Genomic DNA, 25,335 nt, shown 5'->3' with positions numbered 1-25,335 from the left:
CAGCTAAAATCTAATGCTAAGAAATGCAAGGTCATGCATTTGGGCTGCAAAACCTAAAGGAACGGGGTAAAAAACTTATGTGCATAACAGAACAGCAGGATTTGGGTGTGATTGTATGTGATAATCTTAAGGTGGATAAACAGGTTGAAAAGGTGATGGCGAAAGCTAAAAATGCTAGGGTGCAAAGGGAGAGGTGTGGCTAGTAGGAAAAAGGAGATATTGATGCAAAGGGTGCAAAGGGAGAGGTGTGGCTAGTAGGAAAAGGAGATATAAGACTTTGGTGAGACCTCATTTAGAATATTATGTACAATTCTGGAGGCTGCACCTTCAAAAAGATATAAAAAAGATGGAGTCGGTCCAGAGGAAGGCTACTAAAATGGTGCATCATCTTTGTCATAAGGTGTATGGGGACCTACTTAAAGATCTCAATATGTATACTTCAAAGGAAAGGCGGGAGACGGGAGATATGATAGAGACTTTTAAATGCCTACGTGGTGTAAATGTGCATGAATCGAGTCTCTTTCATTTGAAAGGAAGATCTGGAATGAGAGGGAATAGGATGAAGTTAAGAGGTGATAGGCTCAGGAGTAATCTAAGGAAATATTTTTTTTTACAGAAAGGGTGGTAGATGTGTGGAACAGTCTCCTGGAGGAAGTTATGAAGACAGAAACTGAATCTGAATTCAAGATCTCTTAGAGAGAGGAAGAGATAATAGTTACTGCAGATGGGCAGACTAGAAGGGCCATTTGGCCTTTATCTGCCATCATGTTTCTATGTTTCTAAATTTTTCCTGTACCATTCAGAGACCATTGTTCCACACTTTTTTCTATTTGGCATAAACATTGGCCATTAACAACATTCAAAATGAACCTGAAGAGGAAAACTTTGAAGGCTTCCAAGTCAGTAATGAAACGGTAATGATATCAAACCTCGTTGCATATGCCAGAAGTCTATTATCTGAAAATGTTAATAGGTTAGAGGCAGCTGATATTAATGAAGTGCTGAATACTGACAAAGATGCAGCTGTTGTGCGTTCCTTCGGTGATGGCGAGATTGCTGAAATGGTGTTAAATATAGAAAAGCCTGAGGATGGTAGTGGTGATGAAGACCTTGTGAACACTGGAAAAAAATCCCTACAGAAGATATGGTGATATTGTGTGACCAGTTAATTGCTGGCATGGAGCAATGTGCATTTATCAGTGAGCATGAGATTATAACAGTGTACTCGATCAAAGAGAGAATACTGAAACAGAAACCTTTGTTAATTGGACAGATGTCTTTAAAAAAGACTGTCACTGTTTCTGCACCATCGTCAGAAAGCACAGTTACTTACCGTAACAGGTGTTATCCAGGGACAGCAGGCAGATATTCTCTACATGTGGGTGACGTCACCGACGGAGCCCCCTAGCAGATGTTTTCGCAAGCAGACTTGCTCGAAGACCTTCAGGCTTGCGATTGGCCCGCGCATGAGCGGGTGACCCTCCCACCCTGCCTAGGGCATGCGTCTCCTCAGCGTGTCCTCAGTTCAGATAGCAAGCAAAGAAGCCAACCATGGGGAGATGGGTGGGTTGCGAGAATATCTGCCTGCTGTCCCTGGAAACACCTGTTACGGTAAGTAACTGTGCTTTATCCCAGGACAAGCAGGCAGCATATTCTCTACTTGTGGGTGACCTCCAAGCTAACCAGAAAGGGATGGAGGGAGAGTTGGCAATTTAGGAGAATAGATGTTGCAAAACTGACTGGCCAAATTGGCCGTCACGCCTGGAGAAAGCATCCAGACAGTAGTGAGAGGTGAATGTATGAACCGAGGACCAAGTGGTAGCCTTACAGATTTCCTCAAGGGGAGTGGAGTGGAGGAAAGCAACAGACGCCGCCATCGCCCTGACCTTGTGGCCTGTGACTCGACCGGTCAGGGAGAGACCAGCCTGAGCATAACAGAAAGAAATACAAGCGGCCAACCAGTTAGAAATGGTCCGCTTAGAGACAGAGCGACCCAAGCGATTAGGATCGAAAGAGAGGAACAGCTGGGGAGCCAAACGGTGAGGAGTGGTGCACTTCAAGTAGAAGGCCAGCGCACGCTTACAATCAAGAGAATATAGAGCCACTTCCCCGGGGTGAGAATGGGGCTTTGGAAAAAACACAGGAAGAACAATAGATTGGTTGATGTGAAAATCAGAAACAATCTTAGGCAAGAACTTAGGATGGGTACGGAGAACCACCTTATCATGATAGAAGACAGTGAAAGGTGGGTCCACTACCAAGGCTTGAAGCTCACTGACCCGACAGGCAGAAGTGAGAGCAATAAGAAACACAACTTTTCAAGTAAGATACTTTAAATGAGCCCGCGCTAGCGGCTCGAACGGGGGTTTCATCAATTGAGCAAGGACCACGTTAAGATCCCATACCACCAGAGGAGGATTAAGGAGCGGATGAACATGGAAAAGTCCTTTCATGATGCGGGAAACCACAGGATGAACAGAGATAGGATTCCCGTCAATCGGCTGATGAAAAGCAGCAATGGCACTAAGGTGGACTCGAACCGAAAAGGACTTGAGCCCAGCGCCAGACAAGTGCAACAGATAATCCAGGACAGCCGACAAGAAGGCAGACAGCGGCTCCAGCTTCTTAGTAGCATACCAGGAAGAAAAGCGGGTCCACTTCTGATGGTAACATTGGCGAGTGGATTCCTTTCGGGACGCTTCCAAGACATCCAGCACAGACTGGGAGAACTGGAACGAGGGCATTAAGTCTCGAGGAACCAAGCTGTTAAGTGCAGAGACTGAAGGTTGGGATGGAGCAGAGAACCCTGACCCTGCATAAGCAGAGAAGGAAAAACAGGCAGAGGAAGAGGCTCCCTGGAACTGAGTTGCAACAGAAGGGAGAACCACGGCTGTCGGGGCCACCAAGGAGCAATCAGAATCATGGTGGCACGCGAAGACTTAAGCTTGACGACAGTCTTCAGAATCAGAGGGAATGGAGGGAACGCATACTCGTTCGTCCAATCCAGAAGTAAGGCATCCGCCTCGATCCTGAGAGGGGTGTAAACCCTGAAGCAGAAGCGGGGCAACTTGTGATTGGGGGGGACGCAAACAGATCGACATCCGGAGTCCCCCAACGAGCAAACACCTTAAGCAGGGTTATGGAGTGGAGGGACCACTCATGAGGCTGCAGCAGACAACTCAACTTGTCTACCAGAATGTAGACAGCTCGAATGAATATGTAGCGGCAGATGGCCCAATCCCAGAGTCGCATGGCCTCCTGGCACAGGGACCTGGACCCCGTGTCCCCCTGTTTGTTGATATAATACATGGCGACCTGGTTGTCCGTGCGAACTAGAATCACTCGGTCGCGAAGTAGATGACAACAGGCTTTCAGAGTGAGGAAAATCGCTCGAAGCTCCAGAAGATTGATGTGACAAAGGTAGTCGGCACGGGACCAAAGACCCCCAAGCAAAGGTCGACGAGTCTGTCGTGAGGACCTTTTGCAGAGGAGGAGCATGGAACAGAAAACCTCTGGAGAGATTGAAAGAGAGCATCCACCAACGGAGAGACCTCCTCAACAAAGGAGTCACGACAATGCAGTGAGAGAGAGGATCCCAATCCTGGGTCCATTGGGACGCCAGAGTCCATTGAGGAATACGGAGGTGAAGTCTGGCAAAAGGAGTCATGTGAACCGTGGAGGCCATGTGACCTAGGAGGACCATCATGAGCCGAGTGCAGATGGGTCAACGTGTCTAGGACCGCTCCGATGAACTCGAGAGACTGAGACTCGAAGCCGAGACTCTGAAGGAGCAAGATGGTCTGTCTCGTCGCTCGCAGGTCTTCGGTGCGAGAGGACGCTTTGATTAGCCAATCGTCAAATAGGGAAACACCTGCAGGCCACAGAGGTGCAGAGCCGCAGCTTTCACAACCAGACATTTCGTGAAAACCCTCGGAGGCCACCAGGCCGAAGGGAAGAACACGATACTGGAGATGGAGATCCCCCACTCGGAATCTCAAATACCGGCGAGAGACCGGGTATATCAGAATGTTCATGTACGCCTCCAGTGAGCACAGCCAGTCCCCCTCGTCCAAGAGGGGATACAACATGGGAAGGGTGAGGACAAGTGTGTGTCTGGATGGTCTCAACGTTGGAGACCTGCCCCAACATGGCGGGGAAAACCGGGACCGTTTAGAAGAGGTGAGCCTCGCCGCAGTAGTGGGGGGAAAACTGGTCCCCGGCCTGGACCCTCGAAAAGTCACCGGCGACTCAGGGGAGGAAGACTCTCTCGAGGGAATCCGATGAGTCTTAGGAGTGAGGCCTCGAGAGACGTGGGGACGCTCAGGCTGGTCAGACCGCGACTGGGTCGAGACCGAGGTCAAAGGCGTCGAAGTCAGGACTAGTTGGCTTACCACCGAGGAAAACTATGTGGTAATAATAGCCTTAAGCATGTCCTCGAACATAGGCACCGAGACCAAAGATAGGTGGGTCAGAGGTGCAGCAGTGCGCTCCTTCGGGGGCAACCTGGAGGAAGAGTATTCCCTACGTGAGGAGGCATGCTTAGATTGATGTCTCGAAGACGCCGACGAGGCAGCACTGACATGAGACTCCGAGGTAGGCTTCTTCACTAGCATACCTGAGGAGGGAAGAGGAGACTTACCCGAGGCCGGAGTAGCAGAAGGGGCCGAGGCCGGAGCCTTCGAGGCCGACGGGGACGTGAGGGCGTTGAGGCCGAGCTCAAGGCCAGTCCCGCAGGATCCATGAGGCCAAAGAGTTGGAGAATCTTGGCCACCCGTCGACGAAGAGCCCGCGGTTGTAAAGTCGCACAACAGGGACAGGACTCAGCGCGGTGCTCTGCACCCAGGCACTCCACACACCAACGATGAGGATCGGTGATGGAGATAACGCGGTTGCGCTTAGTACAGTTTTTAAATCCGGAACAAGGCGGGGACATAAGAAAAGGGAGGGCCGCAGCCCCGCGAGGCCAGGCAGCCAGAGGAAGACCGAACTGAAAATAAAGAAAATTAAAGACGTGAGCACAGTGACTCAACAGAAACTAACCAAATAAGCCGCGGTGCAAGAGGGACAACAAGATCGCGCAAAGCAAAAGAGCAGTGTTTCTGGCTCCGCGGAAAACAGAGAACTGAGGGCACGCTGAGGAGACGCATTCCCTAGGCAGGGCGGGAGGGGCATGCACACATGTGTGGGCCAATCGCAAGCCTTAAGGTCTTCAAGCAAGTCTAATTGAGAAAACGTCCGCTAGGGGGCTCCGTCGGTGACATCACCCACATGTAGAGAATATGCTGCCTGCTTGTCCTGGGATAAAGCCAAATACAAACAGAAGATGATACATGTTAGATGATTTTGGCTAGGAAAGACTATGAGTGACTAAAGACTATGTTTGGTATACGTTTGTGTTTGATGCACTTGAAGTGTTTAATGTTTGCAACTCTTTTGGCCCCTTTAACAAAGTTGTGGTAGCAGCTTTGCAAAAGGGGCTCTTTGTGAATAGTGCATACTCTTTCCATAAACAACATGGAGCTCGTTTGTCAGCTGTTGTCAGTATTGTAAAATTGTTATTTTATTTTATTATATGAGGGTAAATCAAAAAGTAAAGGCAAAATACTTTTAACGGCTTTAATAGAAGTAACTGGGAGCAATCGAACACATCATTTTTCCACATAGTCCCCATGCAAGACGACACATTTGTTGAATCGTTCAACTAGCTTCTGTATTCCTGTATAGAGGTTTTCAGACTGCTCCTGAAGCCAAATGAGCACTGCTTCCTTTATTTCATCATGCTTTGTCTTTTACTCTCCAGGTCGCAGTGATGCATCCATTTCTTGTCATTGGTGACAATTCTTTCCAGAATATTCGGATCTTCTTCATACCATCTCAGGAAATCAGTAGCAACTTCCAAACGCTGTTGCTTGTGCAGATCAGTAAGCTTGTTTGGGAACCCATTGTGAACAGCCTTTCCTGGCAAATGCAGATCCATAGCTGATTTCCAAATTTACAGCCAACTGAAACACCATTATCCATCGATCTTCTATAATCTGCCCTGTCAATGTGCTTGTGTGTGCATGATGTTGATGGGCGACCAGAACGACCTTCATCAGTTACACCTGTTGTTCCCACTTTAAACCTTCTTACCCACTCGTAAACCTTTTCAAGGTTTATTGAGATTTCTTATACCACTGAGTCCAAAATTCAAAGCAGTGTACAATAAAATACATAATCAGCATACATTAATACAAAACATAAGTTTAAAAACAAAATAAGTGACATTACAGAGAATTGATTAATAAAAACTATAAACACGTAGATCAGACGTACAAAAAAATAGAAACAAGAGGGAAAAAAGGGAAGAACTACAATTTGTATAGGAAAGAACAATAGAGAAAAGGGTTAACTGTGAGAATTATGCCCTTAAGAGGGCAGTTATGTATGAAAAGCGGCTAAGAATAAGAAAATTTTCAACTTTGCCTTAAAAGGACCTAGTGCTGTTTCTTCCCTTATGTAATTAGGAATGGAATTTCAAAGGGAAGGTGCCATCACTGAAAAGTTATTGGATCTCAAAGTTATTGGAGCTCAATGTCTGACGCTTCATTCTCTAGTTGGATCACTGCAATTCCATATCTGAAGATTTATTCTGTAGTAAGGGCAGTATGGCTCCATGTCTGGAGGTTCATTCTGTGTAGCTGGATCACTCTGGTTCTGTAATGGGGAGGGAGGGGGGTTGTTGGGTCAGGAGTGCATGACTTTGCAGGTTGTTAGGTGAGGAGTGCAGGAGACAAATTTTTTTTTTTTGCCAGCAATTTTTTTTTGCTGGTTGGTTGAGAGTTTGTTGATTCATGGTGCTATGTCCATACTGAGTTAATATCTGATGGTCAATTTCCACAGGTTTCACTCCCTCTTCCAGAAGAAAATGCACTACTGCAAATTATTCTTCGATGGTGTATCTTGCAATGGAGCATCCATGTTTCTGACCTCGTGGCTGCCACACGAACTATCCAACAGGCAATGTACTAGTACATATGTTGCATTTTGCAAGCTCTGTTCTGGTTATCACGTAATTTAACAATTGCCTTTAATTTTTGATTCACCCTAGTATTTTATTTTATAACTGTCCTACATGAAATTTTGAGGAAGGGGCATATCAGTAAGTGCAGGCTCTTTGGTGAACAAGTTTGTGTTTGAAGGGCTTGAAATGTTTAATATCTGCCTTATTTTTAAATAAAAAAGGTTTGGTGGCAATTTTATGGTTTTATAATCTGTCTTTTTCTGAATTTAACATTACTATTCTAAAAAATTAAAAATTCAAAAAACGAAATATGCTTGGTCCTTAAGGATTTTGGATAAAAGATCTTGTAGCTGTACAGTGTGAGAACTACTCAATGTGCAAAGTCTCCTGCCAATGACGCATCATATGACTGGCCAATTCATTGGTGTAATATACTAGGCCCTCAAATGATAGGAAAGGATGGCGAAAGCATGTTTGGTAATTACAAGGAATGAATAGTAAGAAAGCAAAAAATCATAACCACTTACTTTACAAATGCTTGACATTAGGAAAGACAGCAAAAATGAAATGGATTTCAAATATGACAATTTAACCAAACCAAAAAAAACTCAAGGTGCTTCATACTACAAGGCATGTGAACTACCAGTTTAACCAAAGAATCTTACTTTGCATGTTGTTGCAAGATGATAAGATCTTTTCGCAAAATACGAATTGCTTCTTTCTGGTTTTGGAAACTGGATGAGGAAATCACCGGCACGGGCACTTTCATGGGCTTCAAAAGAAGACAAGGGCATGGCGCATCATGCTTCTTCAAATTACTCAGGATTCTGTCTTTTGCTGTAAGTGAAAAACATAAAATTTCTGATCATTTACTATGTAAACAATTAATATTTTTCTTAAACTTCTCCAGCAGAGAAGCCACTTTACCATAATTATTAAAATAAATGCTTTAAATAATATTTTAAAATTGGCTATTGCATGAATGAATGCAATATAGATAGATCTTTTGATACTTTTATTTCTCTCGCAAGACTCTGACCCGAGATGCCAAGCTACTGAAATAGTGAAGATACTTACCTGTTGAAAGTGTTCTCTGAGGACAGCAAGCGTATATTCTCACATGTGGGTTATGTCATTCATGCAACCCAGTACGGACACTGCCACGTTCAATGTCACATTAAATCTTTAAAAATACAAAACCCACAAGGAAAGAATGTAATACAAGGTCCAAAAATATTCTTTCAAAAAAAATACAGTATATATGTGAATCAAGGAGAGGCAATCACTGAAGTAAATAATTGGTGTAGTGAGAGAAGGTCCTCAGTAATCACAACTCTAGAACCAACCCCTAAGTAGAGTTGACACAATTTAAACCCGAAATGGGTAAAGTATGTGATACATCCCCAGACCTCTCATAAAGTGAAAATACATGAAATACGTGTAAAGTGAAAATTATAAATAAAGTCGCATAAGGCTCTTCTCGGTGCACTTATAACAAGCGTCCAGAATCAAATGCCAAAAGATTGTATTTTAAACCAGAGAGCTGGAACAAAAATCATTGAAAAAAAAAGACACAGTGCTTATTTTGCATTAATGGTTCAAAATGGCATGCTCAATTTTCAATTCAACGGGGCTCCGTTTCGGGCGTTAAAAAACCCTCCTTCTTCGGGAACAACGGCACTGCAGGAAATCCAAAGTAAGTTCAATTTGCCATTTGCTGCTGGTGACTTACTTTGGATTTCTTGCAGTGCCGTGGTTCCCGAGGAAGGGGGGTTTTGTCCGCCCGAAACAGAGCCCTGTTGAAGTGAAAATTGAGCACGCCATTTTGAGACATTCATGCAAAATAAGCACTGTGTCTTTTTTCAATGATTTTTGTTCCAGCTCTGCAGTTTAAAATACAATCTTTTGGCATTTGATTCTGCACGCTTGTTATAAGTACATGAGAAGAGCCTTATGTGACTTTATTTATAATTTTCACTTTACACGTATTTTCACTTTATGAGAGGTCCGGGGATGTATCACATACTTTACCCATTTCAGGTTTAAATTGTGTCAACTCTACTTAGGGGTTGGTTCCCCATTCTGGAGTTGTGATTACCGAGGATCTTCTCTCTCTACACCAATTAATTATTTATTTCAGTCATTGTTTCTTCTCGATTCACTTATATATTTTTCTGAAAGAAAATTTTTGGACTTTAAATCTTTAGGCAGGGCCTGCACTTGTGTGTGTGCAGGTGCCTTCCCACCTGACATTGGCATGTGGGACTTAAAGTTCAGTAAATAAAAGCTAAGAAGCCAACTAGTGGAGGTAGACAGGGTGTAAGACTACATGCCTGCTGTCCTCAGAGAACACCTGCTACAGGTAAGTATCTTCACTTTCTCAGAGGACAAGCAGGCATAATATTCTCACATGTGGGACTCCCTGGGAGGACATCAAATAAAGACTGTGCTTTTGAACTTTGCTTGGCCTGCTTCTCTATTACTCCTCACACTGATTAGCAGGCCCAGAGGATGATGATGGGGACTGACTGTAACATGTTTTGTGTTATAATAGTATGAACATCTGGATGGAGCAGAATATCTTCTATAAGATGAAAATGTAGAGGTTTGTGGTTTAGACAAAGTTGTCATAATGTCTGTGTGTTTAATTCAATCACTTACCTACTCAATCTTACCTCCCTAACACATCCATCTCCTTTTTGACCGCCAATCGCACCCCCATCACAGTTATACTTTCTGTCTCGAAATTATACCACCGTTTTGTAACATATTATCCACCCTGAGATCCTGAGAGTCCTTAAACCTCACTCACCCATCACTATGGATGGCTGCGCGCTGGATAACTGTGCCACGGCAGAATCTACCTCAGGCTGTTCAACCCTAATCTAGATCACACGAAAACCGCCTGGAAAAAAAACTAACAAACAATACAAAATACTTCTAAAGGACAAGAGAAAAAACACATTACACTAATCTAATAGACACAGAAATCCAAGATACCAAAAAACTATTCCAGATATTAAAAGACCTAACAGACACCAAATCCTACATGACCACTAACAATACCCCACCCCCCTCAGCCACCCTCTTAGCAGAACACTTCAAGAACAAAATTACAAATGCCAGAGCCACCCTCAATTGTACCCCATCCCACCTAAACGAACTCACAATTCTTCCCACAGATAAAGAATCAACTGCAGCTGACAGAACATGGTCTCAATTCCCCAACATACAATGGCCTGAATTCAATAAACTCTACAAAAAGTACAGCCACGCATCTTGTGACCTTAACCTCTGCCCATCATATCTCTTTACAACCTCCAGCACAAAATTACGTACTCTGCTTCTGCAATGGATACAAACCATGCTCACTGACGGCCTTTTCCCAACTGACCTCAGCGAAATCATCATCACCCCAATCCAAAAAGATCCAAAAGGACCAACAGACCAACCATCCAACTACAGACCCATTGCCTCAATACCTCTATATGTCAAACTGACAGAAGGACTAGTAGCCAAACACCTCACCAACTATCTAGATGACCATAATATACTTCACCCCACGCAATCTGGCTTCAGATCCAACTTCAGCACAGAGACATTACTAGGCTCCCTCATTGACACAGCCAGACAACACCTCAGCACAGGAAAAAAATGCTTCTCATACAACTAGACCTTACTGCAGCATTTGACCTGGTAGACCATAACATCCTACTGCAAATTTTGGATGCAATAGGCATCTCAGATAAAGTATACTCTTGGTTTGAAGGCTTCCTAAAATCCAGAACATATAGAACAGAGTAAAATCAGATAAAGAAAAATCTGAACCTTGGTCCAACCATTGCGGCGCACCACAAGGATCCCCGCTATCCCCTACTCTCTTCAACCTATACACTGCATCTCTCGGAACATACCTAGATAATCTACAGTTATGCAGATGACATTACCATTCTCATACCTTTTGATCAACCAAAGACCACCATGACAAACACACTACACCGAACACTAGAAACAGTAGCAACCTGGATGAAAGATCACAAACTGAAACTCAACACAGACAAAACTAAATTCATCCTCCTCGAAAATGACAAAGTCCCAACCATAACCAATATAGAAATTAACACAACCATCTATCCCATTCAAACTACCATAAAACTACTAGGAATGACTATAGACCGATGCTGCACCATGCAATCGCAAATAAATAAAACAATGCAGAAATCCTTCGCAGTGATGAGAAACCTAAGGCAAGTCAGGAAATTCTTCGAAAAAACACAATTCCAGCTTATAGTACAATCCCTAATCCTAAATCTACTAGATTATTGCAACATCCTCTACCTCCCCTGCCCTGCTACAATGACTAAACAACTACAAACAATCCAAAATACAGCTCTGAGACTCATCTACTCATTGAGAAAACACGACCATATTACAGAAGCATACATCAACTCACATTGGCTACCAATCCAAGAAAGAAGACTATTTAAATTCTATTGTATGTTATTTAAAGCCTTAAACGGAGACAGCCCAACCTACCTGAACAACTGCCTCATCCAAACCACTTCAATCAGACATAGAAAAACACACACCCCATTCACACACCCCTCGATCAAAGAAGTAAAACGGAAAAAACTATATGATGGCCTCCTGGCCACTCAAGCAGCTAAACTAGATAACCAAATCTCCAATCTACTGATAACGACACCAGACTACAAGACGTTCAGAAAAGAAATAAAAACTATACTCTTCAAAAAATTTCTGAAACAGCCATAACTTCAGAAAAGAAATAAAAACTACATTCTTCAAGAAATTCCTGAAACAGCCCTAACTTCAAACTTATCGTCTTTCCCCCTCCCTCTTCCCGCCACACAGAAACTACATAACCTACTCTTTACCTCTCCAGAAAGGACAATGTTCTTCCATTGTAACCCTCCGTTTTTTATTTCTTTTGTAATCCGCCTTGAACCGCAAGGTAATGGCGGAATAGGAATCTCTAATGTAATGTAATGTAACGTACTTCAATCGAGGTCTGGCACAGTCAGACGAGAGGGCTCCCGAACAGGAAACTTCACCACAGACGCAACAGATCAAAAAAGCCCTGATGCGCCCGCCAGCTGCATCAAAACAAGCATGATCTGAGGAATACGCCTTTCAGAGGAGCTGAATAAAATCTGGTGAAAAGGCCCACTCTACAACCATGGCAGGGCTCTGTTGAGGTACATTCACCATGCCAAATGAGATCCCAGACTCAGAAGGCAGGCATTTTGCACCAGACTCCAAGATGACCTCAGGGCAAGAATTTCTTCAGAAGGCACGGACCCGGGCCAGCTCCACAGTCCAAAATTACTTGGAGGAGGCGAAGTCTGAAGCTCCCACTCTCTCCCCCAGTGCGCTACGGCACGCAGGACACAATCACTGATCCAGTGCCAATCTGGCGTAATCAATATCCACATTCAAGAGATTAGGGGCTGGGGAGTCCATCTCAAATCGAGGGGCTTTTGAAGCAGAAATAAAAGTCAGAAAAAAAGATTGATTTTTAAAATCCAAGATAGCTGCCATCATGAATTCACACCAAAAATGGCAAAAATAAACAAAAACTGAAAATAAAAAATAGCGCTTTGGGGTCTGGGGAGGTGGCAGACCTGAACCCTACCCTCAGAAACTGTAAAAAAAATGACTTTAAAATTGTTTTACATGCCACCCCTGAAGTTCCCATAGGAGATAATGGAAGTTTATTCATAGTGCCAGACTGTCAGCAGCTTTAAACAGCATTAGAATGGAGGAAAAGGATTTTCTGCCTCAGAAACAGTTCCAAATGGATCAGACTTGAAATCTTTGGACTGCCAGATAGCTAGACGTCAACTACAACCTCTGCCCCCAAAGATCCTCGTTGTCGGGGGCAGGAAAGGCAGCCTGTGCCTTGAAACTTGGGTAAGGTTCTCTCCACATGCATACAGCCTGCACTTGAAACCTGTGGCAAGGTCATCGACAAGCAGACTCCCAGGGGAAGGGACCCTGCATCTAGAAATGATGGCACACAGCAGACTGGCTCCACCAGAGTTTCTCTGTGAAGCAGCAATCCAGTACCAAGGGACTACGTCCTTTCCTCCAACAAAGGACCATCTGGAAGGGGTATCAAGGCACTGAAGCCACCGAGAAAACGAACTTTAAGCGAAAAAAATAAGAAAAAGAAGCAGTGCAACTGCAAAGACTTCTGCACAGATTGCTTGCAGAAATTGTAACTGGATATGTTTGCTAGCTCTCAGGCTAAGGGGGTGGAGCATGTGCTCAGAAAAGTTGTGGATTTCTGCAACTCCCAGATTGCAGGTTGGGACTGAACTCCTAGCATATGGAATCCGGAAGGGATGTAACAGATTCGGTCTTTAAGTAAATATTATAAGTACATAAGAAAAACTAAGTATTTATAATATTTACTTAAAGACCAATTACGTTTTTGGATAGAATGCCTCTAACATTCATGAGAAAGGCCTATATTTAATAAAACACAAACATTCCTATGAGACCGAAGAAGATTTAAGCAGCAAAAATTCCCAGTGATATAGACCATTCCTGGGTAGCACCGCTGTGGTCTGTTGTAATAAATTACAATTTTGACTTTTTGGACGCTATTGTTATATGATAGCTTTTATAAAACAGGCAGAAATAGATGCATTTGTAGAAAATTTTTATAGGTGATCTATTATAAAATTACCTTCAAGGTGTCTAAAATATTACTAGCAACAGTTAACTGATCATTTGTAATAATCAATGCAACAAACCTTATAATATAAAGTCTTGGCTATATTACCTGTCATTTAGATAAACTGAGAGTGCTACCTTTGTGGGAATGCTGGGGCAAGTACTTTAGGGTAACATTTGCCTTTGCTCTCCTGGAGAGACTGAAGGGCTACTCATTTGTCAAATTTTTGCTTGTTTAGAATCCTGTAGCTTGAATTAAGTGTTATATATTTTTTGTCCTTATTATTGTATTTCACTCTGCTACAGCCTCAGTACCCTGAGGTTGTGGATTCAAATCCCGCACTGCTCCCTGTGACCCTGGGCAAGCCACTTAATCCAAATTAGAAACTGTGAGTCCACTAGGACAGATAGGAAAAATGCTTGAAATACCTGTATGTAAACCGCTTTGAGAGTGGTTGCAAAACTACAAAAAGACAGTATCCAAGTCTCAAACCCTTCATTGGCATAATGAAATACTAATTGCCACTTACTGCTAATGCTAATAATGGGCAATTAAATCTGAATTACAAAATGAAGTTTACCTGCCAGGGGATTAGTGGAATCCAAGGAGACAGATAAACTGTTGGCTGCATGAGATCCAAATTTAACCAGATTCCAAAAATCAATAGCTTCTTGAAATTCATGATTTATTTGTTCAGTACTGACATATTCCATCCACAGGTCCTACAGTATAAAAGTAAAATAAGATTAGTATATGAGCGAATGTGTGCGCACATATAGATAGCTAGCTACGATTACATTGTGTACTAATTGGATCTTTACAAGCAAAAGCGCTGAAAGTGGAGCCTCCACCCTGACAGAATGCGAAAGCAAAACTAAGTGTTCATAATTAGACTCTTCTCTGTCTCATTAAGACACGTGATTAATAATGTAGATCGATTTTCGAAATAAACAAGTGAGGTTTTGTTTCCTGATATAGCCAGATCTACCCAGATGAGGAGGAAAGCTTTTCTTTCTTTAAAACCCAGAGTACTGGCTCTTGGAGCCACATTTTATTTAAAGTTCCCATGCAAGTGCCATGTGCAACTGCAGGGTAAAGAATTTATTTTCTGGGATTCAATTCAATTGGAAGGTTTCCTGAATATGAAAGAACAAAATAAGACCTAGTAACTGTTATTTTTGAGGAGATATATTATTAGTGCACCTAAATAGAGGAATATTCTCCCAGTTGTTAAGGGGAATTCTTGTTTTTCTCGATTTATATTGTTAAATAAAAGGAAGTTAGCCCTTTCTTAAAGTGGGCTAGATGGAAATAGTTAATATTTAATAATGATCTCATTTCCTAATGGTGTTTGACTGTAAAAATTATAAAGAAAAAAATAAGAAAGTGAAAGCAATTCTGATTGCACAAAGCCATAGCACACACAGGGCCAATATTCAAAAGCTGTTTTTAAGTTGGATGCTGGTGTCAACCGTGTAACTGCTCTGCTTTTTGGCTCAGGTAAAGCACATGTTTTGTTTTTTTTTAGTCAAATCTCTATAAGGGCAGAAGCTATACAGTTTAAACCAGGTAGGGTTTGAGGTAGAGTGAAAACTTATACAGACAGCTACGATGTTCAGCCAACTCCCGAATTCTGTCTATGGTGCTATGAGTTGCACGTGCCCAATTTTTACAAGCAATTTAATTGGATAACAATCCAATTAGCGCTGATAAATGGGATTTTAACAAGCAATTATTGGTGCTAATTGGAATTAATTGAAATTTACATATGCATATTTAGGCACAGATTAAGGGCCAGATTTACTAACCTGCACGATCAAATCCGGGCAGGTCTGACGAATTCAGTAAAGACAAATACGCAGATGGGGGCGATCGGAGGAATGCCCCCATCTGCTTGCACAGATGCACAGACCATCTGTAGATGGTCTGCGCATGCCCGTCCAAGCCGGGACCGTTTTAGTTAGTTTTTTTTAACTTTTGTTGTTTGCAGCAGCAGCAGTTCTACAGTGATTCAGCAGACTAGCATGGCACTCTTCTGAACTAGGGCACGCGGCGGCCTTCTGGTCAAAGATCAGCGCCCTAACTGAGACTAACTGTACCAGCACACATTCTTGTTCAGCAGGAACTTGTCTAACTTTGTCTTGAATCCCTGGAGGGTGTTTTCCCCTATGACAGATACCGGAAGAGCGTTCCAGTTTTAAACCACTCTCTGGGTGAAGAAGAACTTCCTTACATTTGTATGGAATCTATCCTCTTTCAACTTTAGAGAGTGCCGTCTCGTTCTCCCTACCTAGGAGAGGGTGAACAACCTAATCTACTAAGTCTATCTCCTTCATAACCTTGAATGTTTCGATCATGTCCCCTCTCAATCTCCTCTGTTTGAGGGAGAAAAAGCCCAGTTTCTCTAATCTTTCGCTGTACGGCAGCTCCTCCAACCCCTTAAATATCTTAGTCGCTCTTCTCTGGACCTTTTCGAGTAGTACTGTGTCCTTCTTCATGTACAGCGACCAGTGCTGTACACGGTACTCCAGGTGAGGGCGCACCATGGCCCGGTACAGCGACATGATAACCTTTTCCGTTGAGAAATGTAAAGTATTACATGTGGGAAACAGAAACCCAAGGTACAACTATATGATGGGAGGGATCTTATTGAATACCCAAGAAAGGAACTTGGGGGTAATGGTGGACATGACAATGAAGCCAAGAGCACAGTGTGCAGCGGCCGCTAAGAAGGCAAATAGAATGCTAGGCATAATCAAGAAAGGTATTACAACCAGAACGAAAGAAGTTATCCTGCCGTTGTATCAGGCGATGATGGTGCGCATCTGGAGTACTGCGTCCAATATTGGTCGCCGTACCTTAAGAAGGATATGGCGATACTGGAGAGGGTTCAGAGGAGAGCGACACATCTGATAAAAGGTATGGAAAACCTTTCATATGCTGAGAGATTGGAAAAACTGGGTCTCTTTTCCCTGGAGAAGAGGAGACTTAGAGGGGATATGATAGAGACTTACAAGATCATGAAGGGCATAGAGAGAGCCGCCTTATGGCACCTGCGTTGATGTTGTTTGTGCTTATTCCAGTTTTCATCCGTTCTTCACCTTTTCCATTTCTTAAACAAAGTTTTCTTGTCTCTGATCGCTCTACAGTGAGCCACGCCGGTTCCTTGCTCTTTTTCCTCTTGGTATATATAGATTTTGCGCCTCGGTGACTGTGTCCTTAAAAAGGGACCAAGCTTGCTCTGGCATTTTTAAAGTGATTTTCCTCTTTCTTAATCTTCTTCCCCACCATGCGTCTCATCCCTTTGTAATTCCCTTTTTGGAAGTTCAGTGCCATGGCCGTCGTTCTGGACCGATGTTTTGCCCCTTGATGTTCTTCTACTGCACCAGGACCCCCATCAGCAGTTGTCAGTACTGATGTTGATAGCTTACCGGGAGTTAGGCCAAAGCCAGCATTCCTCCTCCCAAGGTTCACCCAGGCTCCCGAAGGAGATCTTGCTTTTCCCAGGTCACTATGTAGGAGCTCTCCCTTTTCAGCACCCTAACTCACTCAGGGTGAACAGACACCTCTCAGCAGCCTTCTCAAGATCTTTATGCAAATGAGCTCTACACCCCACTGCTCAGGCTCCCTCTGCTGGCTTGTGACAGGAACTTCATCCTGTCACAATTATGTATCTTGCATTCCCTTTCAGCAGTGTTCTGCTATCAGAAATACCAGAAGTAAAATAAAAAGGCTATGTTGTGGGAGTGTGTGGCGCAGGGGTTGGAGCTGCAGCCTCAGCACGCTGAGGCTGTGGGTTCAAATCCCTTGCTGCTCCTTGTGACCCTGGGCAAGTCACTTCCTCTCATTGCACCAGGTACACTAGACAGAGTTTTAGCCCACCGGGACAGATAGGGAAATATGATAAAGTACCTGAATGTAAACCACTTAGGTTATAAGTGGTATATAAATCTATATACAGTATATAAAAATGGATGTATCTGTGTGTGTGTATGTACTGTATGTATATTCCAGCATAACTCTGAAAGCATGGACAGATTTCAACCAAATTTGGTACTCGCTTACTATTTGGGGAAAAAATACTGTGGGGGTAGGAAGGGGGGTGTCATGTTTGACTTGTGTTTTATATAGATGGAACTGCTTTGACCAATTGTGTGAAGCTTGGGGGAATGATGTCACAAGGAGCTGGGCTGTCATTGCTGCAACAATGCCTCCAAGGAAATGTAAGATAATTGGCCAAATGCAAGCAAAGGCTAAAAAAATGAAACACCAGAATACACAAGAAAAACCCGAGGAGAGGAATACAAGACTTGCGACACTGCGTGACAGAGCTGCTACATCTAGAGCATCAGAAACAGTCCAGCAGCATGAGGCCCAACTACAGGATATGAAAGAGAGAGCTGCTACATCTAGAGCTTCAGAGACAGTACAGCAGAGTGAGGCCCGACTACAGGATATGAAAGATTAGTGTCTAATCCATAGTTTTCGGGCTCGCTGAGATGAATACTGACACTCTCGATGCCGTTTAAGTCCAAGTTCAGCCCCATAGAAAGGGCCATTCTTGCTGCTAAAAATGAAGATGTCCACGATTTATTTTCCTGTCTAATAGAAGATTTGCATAAATAAATATCTGGACAGGCAGATAGAAAAACTAAAAACTGACAAATCCCCGGGTCCGGACGGAATCCATCCAAGGGTTCTGAAGAAATTAAAGGAGGAGATAGCGGGATTACTGCAGCAAATTTGCAACCTATCCCTGAAAACAGGCGTGATCCTGGAGGATTGGAAGATAGCCAACGTTACGCTCATCTTTACACAGGGATCAAGAGGTGACCCAGGAAACTACAGACCGATGAGTCTAACCTCGGTTCCGAGGAAAATGGCGGAAGCACTGATAAAAGAAAACATCGATGAACATTTTGAAAGAAAGAAACTTCTGATAACCAGCCAACATGGTTTCTGCAAGGGAAGATCGTGCCTAACTAACTTATTGCACTTCTTCGAAGAAATTAACAAACGGATAGACAGAGGAGACCCCACAGACATCATATACCTAGATTTCCAAAAAGCCTTTGACAAGGTGCCTCATGAATGTCTACTTCGAAAACTGAAGAACCATGGGGTAGAAGGAGACGTACATAGATGGATCAGAAACTGGTTGGCAGGTAGGAAACAGTGGGTAGGAGTGAAGGGCCACTACTTGGACTGGAGGAGGGTCACGAGTGATGTTCCGCAGGGCTCGGTGCTCGGGCCACTGCTATTTAATATATTCATAAATGATCTAGAAACAGGGACGAAGTGTGAGATAATAAAATTTGCTGATGACACCAAACTATTTAGGGGAGCTCGGACTAAAGAGGACTGCGAAGAATTGCAGAGGGACTTGAACAACTAGGGGAATGGGCGACAAGATGGCAGATGAAGTTCAACATTGAGAAATGTAAAGTATTACATGTGGGAAGCAGAAATCCGAGGTACAACTATACAATGGGAGGGATCTTATTGAATGAGAGTACCCAAGAAAGGGACTTGGGGGTAATGGTGGACATGACAATGAAGCCGACGGCACAGTGCGCAGCAGCCGCTAAGAGAGCGAATAGAATGCTAGGTATAATCAAGAAGGGTATTACTACCAAAATGAAAGAAGTTATCCTGCTGTTGTATCAGGCGATGGTGCGCCCGCATCTGGAGTACTGCTTCCAGTACTGGTCGCCGTACCTTAAGAAGGATACGGCGTTACTCGAGAGGGTTCAGAGGAGAGCGACACATCTGATAAAAGGGATGGAAAACCTTTCAAACGCTAAGAGATTGGAGAAACTGGGTCTCTTTTCCCTGGAGAAGAGGAGACTTAGAGGGGATATGATAGAGACTTATAAGATCATGAAGGGCATAGAGAGAGTAGAGAAGGACAGATTCTTCAAACTTTCAAAAAATAAAAGAACAAGAGGGCATTCAGAAAAGTTGAAAGGGGACAGATTCAAAACAAATGCTAAGAAGTTCTTCTTTACCCAACATGTGGTGGACACCTGGAATGCGCTTCCAGAGGACGTAATAGGGCAGAGTACGGTACTGGGGTTTAAGAAAGGATTGGACTATTTCCTGCTGGAAAAGGGGATAGAGGGGTATAGATAGAGGATTACTGCACAGGTCCTGAACCTGTTGGGCCACCACGTGAGCGGACTGCTGGGCACGATGGACCTCAGGTCTGACCCAGCGGAGGCATTGCTTATGTTCTTATAACAATGCCTTTTCCTGTCTAATAGAAGGCTGGGATAAATAAATATCCAGGCAACGCCGGGTGATCGGCTAGTAATTAAATAAATAAATGCTGACTCACCTGTTCATTCAGCATGATCTTTGCTAGTCTGTGAGTATCGTACTGCTTTGGTAAGGAAGGAATGTAGATATCTGCTTTTTGAAAACTCTCGTCCTCCAGCCAAACAGTAAACACGTTGAAAAGCCTAGAATGTGAATGAAAAAGGACAGAATATTAGTAGTAGAACACCATTATTACCAATTACAAAAATGTTTTATTCTTACTAATCATGAAGAGAGATGTTTCTTAACTCAGCGGGTTTCAGCAATGTATACAGAGCCCATAACTATGTTCTGATGATAATGAATTCCAAATGCAGGCTAATATCCTCTTTGACAAATTTAGACAAAGGGGCTACCAAGTAAAATTCTGAAAATAGCATGGAAACGAGCGTATTACTGTCATCGTGACTGGCTCTTAAAAACCTCTCAGAAAGATAGTTTTAACCCTTTAGTCTGTGTTCTTCCTTTTTCGCCCCGTAGTCGTCAGATTTGCAATATTATATGCAAAGATTGAGCGATTTTGAGTATACACCTTCCCTTTCAACAACTCCCAAAATTTGCATTTAGAAGGGGTAGAAATATTGGAGAAATGATTAAGTATAACTATAATTCTCATAAAACAAGTACCATAGTTGATTCCCCTCATAGTGCCTGTTACATATACTGTAACATAGTGCCTGTTACATATACTGTTGTGTATACTGCTCTTACATATGGCAGAAAAACTATATAATAATTCCTCACATTAATAAAAAGAAGAGGAGAAGAAGCACAGGGATGTGAACTACATGACCGCTTAAAGGTAGATTCCACAACCAGCAAATGGTGTTGAAACTGAGGCATGTCAAATCATGGACATGTTTGAATCCTATACATAGTGTCTATCTTTCTAGAAGCAACTTGTACTGATAAGGAAGTCTCTCAGTTATTAAATAAAGCATCCTTCATTACTTTGTGTAGAGGTAATTTGATGCATTAATTTGGTGGTCTTGAAGGAGATTAAAGAGCTCAGAACGAGGTTCCTCACGTCTCCTTTTGTATGGGTAGTACCTGCCCCATTTGCTGGATGAAGTCAGAAAAAGATGGATTTTCATGTGAGGATGTTCAGCGTGATAGAGGTGGGGGAAGAATCAGAAGATGTACCATAGAATTCATCTGCAAAAAAATCTGGCAGGTCTTCCCTGGAGTGGAAAGAGATATCAAAGTCAGATTCCTCAAAGTATTCTCTCCTTGGTGCATCAGGGAGTGTACATCAAGGAGAGTGCACAGCATACGTTGATGTGAAAAAGGTAAAACACCCTCCAACAAAGATGATGCATGCATCGTGTGGGTTCTTGTTGATGCTGATGCTTGATGTCAAGCTGATGGTCCATGAACGTGTCCTCAATTTACATGTCGACGCATCCTCGGGCTGGGCTGAGGCAGGCATAGGAGCCTGTGAAGCCTATACAGACGGCATCTACAGTAGCCCAAGAGCTCTTGTATGACCATGGCCCAGATTTCCTCCTGTAGAGACGATACATAGAAACAGTGGCATAGTTGCAGTCTGCTATACCAGTTGGTATGATATGGGAGACCTCGATGTCGAGGTAAGGCTATATGATGACACCAGCTGAATGGAAGAAGAGACGTCATCTGCATGTCAATGTTTTGCATGTGTCAATGATGTTGTTGCCTGGGAGGATGCAGTAGTGCTGCCCGATTCAGAAAAAAACATTTTGATTCGATTTGATTCGATTCAGCCTATTAAACTGGTTTTTCGATTCGATTCGATTTTCCTGCCCAGTTGAGTGTTTTTTTCAAACATCCTGGTGGGTTTATTTTATAGCTTTTTCACCCCCCTTTGGCTTCTCCTAATCACACTGGCGCTGAGGTGTAAACAAAATAAACAAACAAAAAAGACTTTTCCTCTCTCTGTTAAATCCTAGCTCAAGTTTGTGGTCTAACACCAGCTCTGGCAGGATACACATTTCAAATCTGACATATTGTAATCACAAAACAGAAAATAAAATTAGTTTTTCTAACTTTTGTTGTCTGTTCATTATTAAAATCTTGTTGGTCCCAGGCTTTAGCTCTCTTCTGATAACTTGCTTGCCAGGGTCTCCTTCTTCTTTCTCCATGCTAACCATCCATCTGCCATCTCTGTTCTCACCTTCCGTTTCCCTTCCCTCCCCAGGAGGTCTGGCATCTTTCCTTTTTTTCGTCTCCCTCCAAAGATCCACCTTTTCTTAACTACCCTTTCATCCAGCATCTATCCCTCCTTCCCCACCACCCCAGGGTCCACCTTCTCTCCTTTTCTTTTCCCAACTACTCTCCTATCCAGTATCTCTATCCCCTCCTCCACACCATCCCTTGTGTCCAACTTCTCTCCCTTTCTGTTCGTTCCCTCCCTAAATCCCATTGTCCATCATCTCTCTCCCTCTCCTCTATTTTTAGACCCATTATTTCTTCCCCCCCCAAAGTCCGGCATATACACGTCTCTTTGAAACCCCCCTTCCATCCCTCCATGTACTTCTACACCAGGGTCCCCCTTCTGAAGGCCTGTACCCCACCCCTAAAGGCTTGCCTGTCCCCCCTGAAGGCCTGTGCCACCATCCCTGAAGGCCTTTTTCCTTCTTGAAGGCTTGCCCCCCCCCTTAAAGGTCTGCATCCCACCCCTGAAGGCTTGCTTGTCCCCCTGAAGGCATGTGCCACCAATCTTGAAGGCCGGCATCCCCCCCCCCACAGACCTGCCTGCCTCTCCCTCCTGAAGGCCTGCCCCCCGCCCCCCCCCTCCACAAAGGGCTGCTCACCCCCCCCGGAAGGCCTGTGTGTTCCCCCTGGCCTCCTACTGGTGTCCGGCTTCCCCCCTGGCCTCCCCGCACCATTTACCTTATAGGAGCAGCCTGTAGAGAAGATCGCGGTGCTAGCGATCTTTGCAAACTGCTTCGGAGCTGTTTCCTTTGCCGCAGTCCCGCCCCTCCTCTGACATCAGAGGCAGGATCGCGGCGGAGGAAACAGCTCTGAAGCAGTTTGCAAAGATCGCTAGCACCGCGATCTTCTCTACAGGCTGCTCCTATAAGGTAAATGGTGCAGGGAGGCCAGGGGGGGGAAACCGGATGCCAGAGAGGAAGCTGGACACCAGCACTTCCCGACTGACCCTCCCCCCTCGCCCTCTAAAGCAGGTGCGGCAGCGGCCGGCCAGCAAGAGCAGCGCTGCAACTCCTGCTTTAGGGGGCGAGGGTCAGCCAAATCGGGAAGCCGATTTTTGTTTTGTTTTGAATCGATTTGAATCGGTGAACTGATTCAAATCGTGAATCGGGCAGCACTAGGATGCAGTGACATACCTAGAAAAAGAGAATTTGGATTTCCTAGCTTTCCTATGTGTTAGATCTCCCAATCCATGAGGTATCAATGATGAAGAAGTAGAATCTTGCCGTTATGTGAACCCCGATGCATGACGCTCCCTATGAGATGTCAATGTGGACAGTGCAGATGTTGATGCTGGGGTTGCAGGAATCTGAGCATTGGGCTCTGAATCCCCAGCCATGGTCAATGTCAATGCAGTAGAATTGAAGTTTGTTGGCTTTCAGTGACTTCTTTTACATATGAGAATACAGGATACAGTAGATGTCCCAATGCTTAGGACCAAGGCACTGAGCATACTAATTATGTGGATCAGAGACTAAGCTAGTCCTATTGCATTGAGAGCATTTCTTGAAGCCGCTTGGTACCAATCTAGAAATGGAGGAGAAAATGGCCGACACAAAGTCAAAGGACTCGATGGTAACAACACAAAATGTATAGATGCTCTCAGGATGAAAAAAGGATTCAAAGTAGCCCAAAGGCCCAAAAATTGAAAAGTTGTGAAAAATAAACCAAACTCAGTATGAATGAAGAAACTTGGATAAAATAAAGAATAATGACAAAAACAGGGAGAAAAATGATGGTAAGGCACCAAAAATTGAAAAGTTCGACGCGCTGAGGAAAATACTGAAGACACAGCTTCTTAGCTCTGCAGAAAACAAAGAACTGATGGTCCCGGAGCCAACATCAAGAGGAAAGGCACCAGCATGTGCACTGCCTTAAAATTTTAAGTGACAGGGCATTCGTTATGTGCCCGTACTGGGTTCCATGGATGACATCACCCAGATGTGAGAATATTATAACTGCTTGTCCTCAGAGAATAATACTATATACACTTTTTGCATCAAACTAGTTGTAGCCAATTATCGTTATATAAATCTTCTTTCATTCCAATGTAATTTGGGATGCTTAGACCAAGGGTGAATTAATGAGACAAGTGAGCTGTAAGGGAATTAAGGTCAGACAAGTTTTAACTAAGAAGCAAAATGTACAGATAAAATGCATTGCTATGTGCTCCTCTGCAATGTTTCACAGTACACAATGATACAGTTTTATCTTGAGCCAAAAGAATACTAATGAAAAGATCTAAACCTTCTTATTGAACAAACACCATAACATGCAATATTTTCATACCTAACCAGTTCTTTATGCAGTTCTGGTGATGTGAAGTGATCAGGTGTGTTAGCATCCTTTTCATATGGACCAGCACTGCCATCTTCAGGAGTTTGTACTCGCAGAGCTTTGCTGGCAGCATGATGAAAATCTGCGAGGTCTGTGAGGCGTTTCTTCATTTCTTTCAAAAGATTAACATGAGTAGGGCTGTGGAAAAACCTTCTGCCAATACATCCATCCACAGGCAATCTTAAAAAAAATATGTATATAATATCAAATCTTTAAGACTCTCCAAATTCTGGCTTCAATCCAGATCGCCAATCACCATACTATACCATTAATTCATACCAATTTATAAAAGTGTTCAAGTCATTTATACAGGTAAAAAGCACTTTACCTACATAAACTGCCTGAAAAATGCCCTCCCTTAGTGTGTCTAAAATCTGGCCATTATTTTACGCCACCAAATTTTGGCTGAATTGAGATGAGTTGCTTCATGCCCTAATATAAAGAGAGCAAATAGCTGTCTTACTGTCTAATGAGGCAAATGGCTGCAAAACAAGTTCCACAGACAGGTAGATGTTAATGGCACATCTTGATGAAGATCACTGTATATAAAGTCATATAAAACATACTACAGAAACACAAACTGGGACTTTACTGACCTATGTGGGGCCAAGCTTAAGAAGGTTCTCAGGCCAGTTGCAGAGAAAAGGTATGGAGGGGCAAATCAAATGAAGACCCTTTTGTCTCTTCCAAATATTTTTAAGAAGATAGCTAAAGAAACTTTAGCAGAGAAAAAAGTTTCTAATATTTATAATCAAGATGCAAACTTCAAGAATGTTACATGATGTCA

At 43.4% G+C, this 25,335-nt stretch overlaps 1 protein-coding gene across 2 annotated transcripts in view; it reads right to left on the bottom strand.

The window, feature by feature from the left end:
- EPG5 (ectopic P-granules autophagy protein 5 homolog) overlaps window positions 1–25,335 on the bottom strand; it is a 244,378-nt gene that overhangs the window by 114,586 nt on the left and 104,457 nt on the right. For both annotated transcript variants that reach the window (XM_033935200.1, XM_033935191.1), the window contains exons 23-26: window positions 24,501–24,728; window positions 20,041–20,164; window positions 14,284–14,425; window positions 7,669–7,840 (exon numbers count right to left, since the gene is read on the bottom strand). In XM_033935200.1, coding sequence (XP_033791091.1) covers window positions 7,669–7,840; window positions 14,284–14,425; window positions 20,041–20,164; window positions 24,501–24,728 — 666 coding nt within the window. The remainder of the gene's footprint in view (window positions 1–7,668; window positions 7,841–14,283; window positions 14,426–20,040; window positions 20,165–24,500; window positions 24,729–25,335) is intronic.

The sequence above is a fragment of the Geotrypetes seraphini genome, chromosome 1, assembly GCF_902459505.1.
Source record: "Geotrypetes seraphini chromosome 1, aGeoSer1.1, whole genome shotgun sequence".
Lineage (NCBI taxonomy): Eukaryota > Metazoa > Chordata > Amphibia > Gymnophiona > Dermophiidae > Geotrypetes > Geotrypetes seraphini.
Note: the sequence above shows the minus strand (reverse complement) of the source record. Positions and strands in the feature narration are given on the sequence as shown.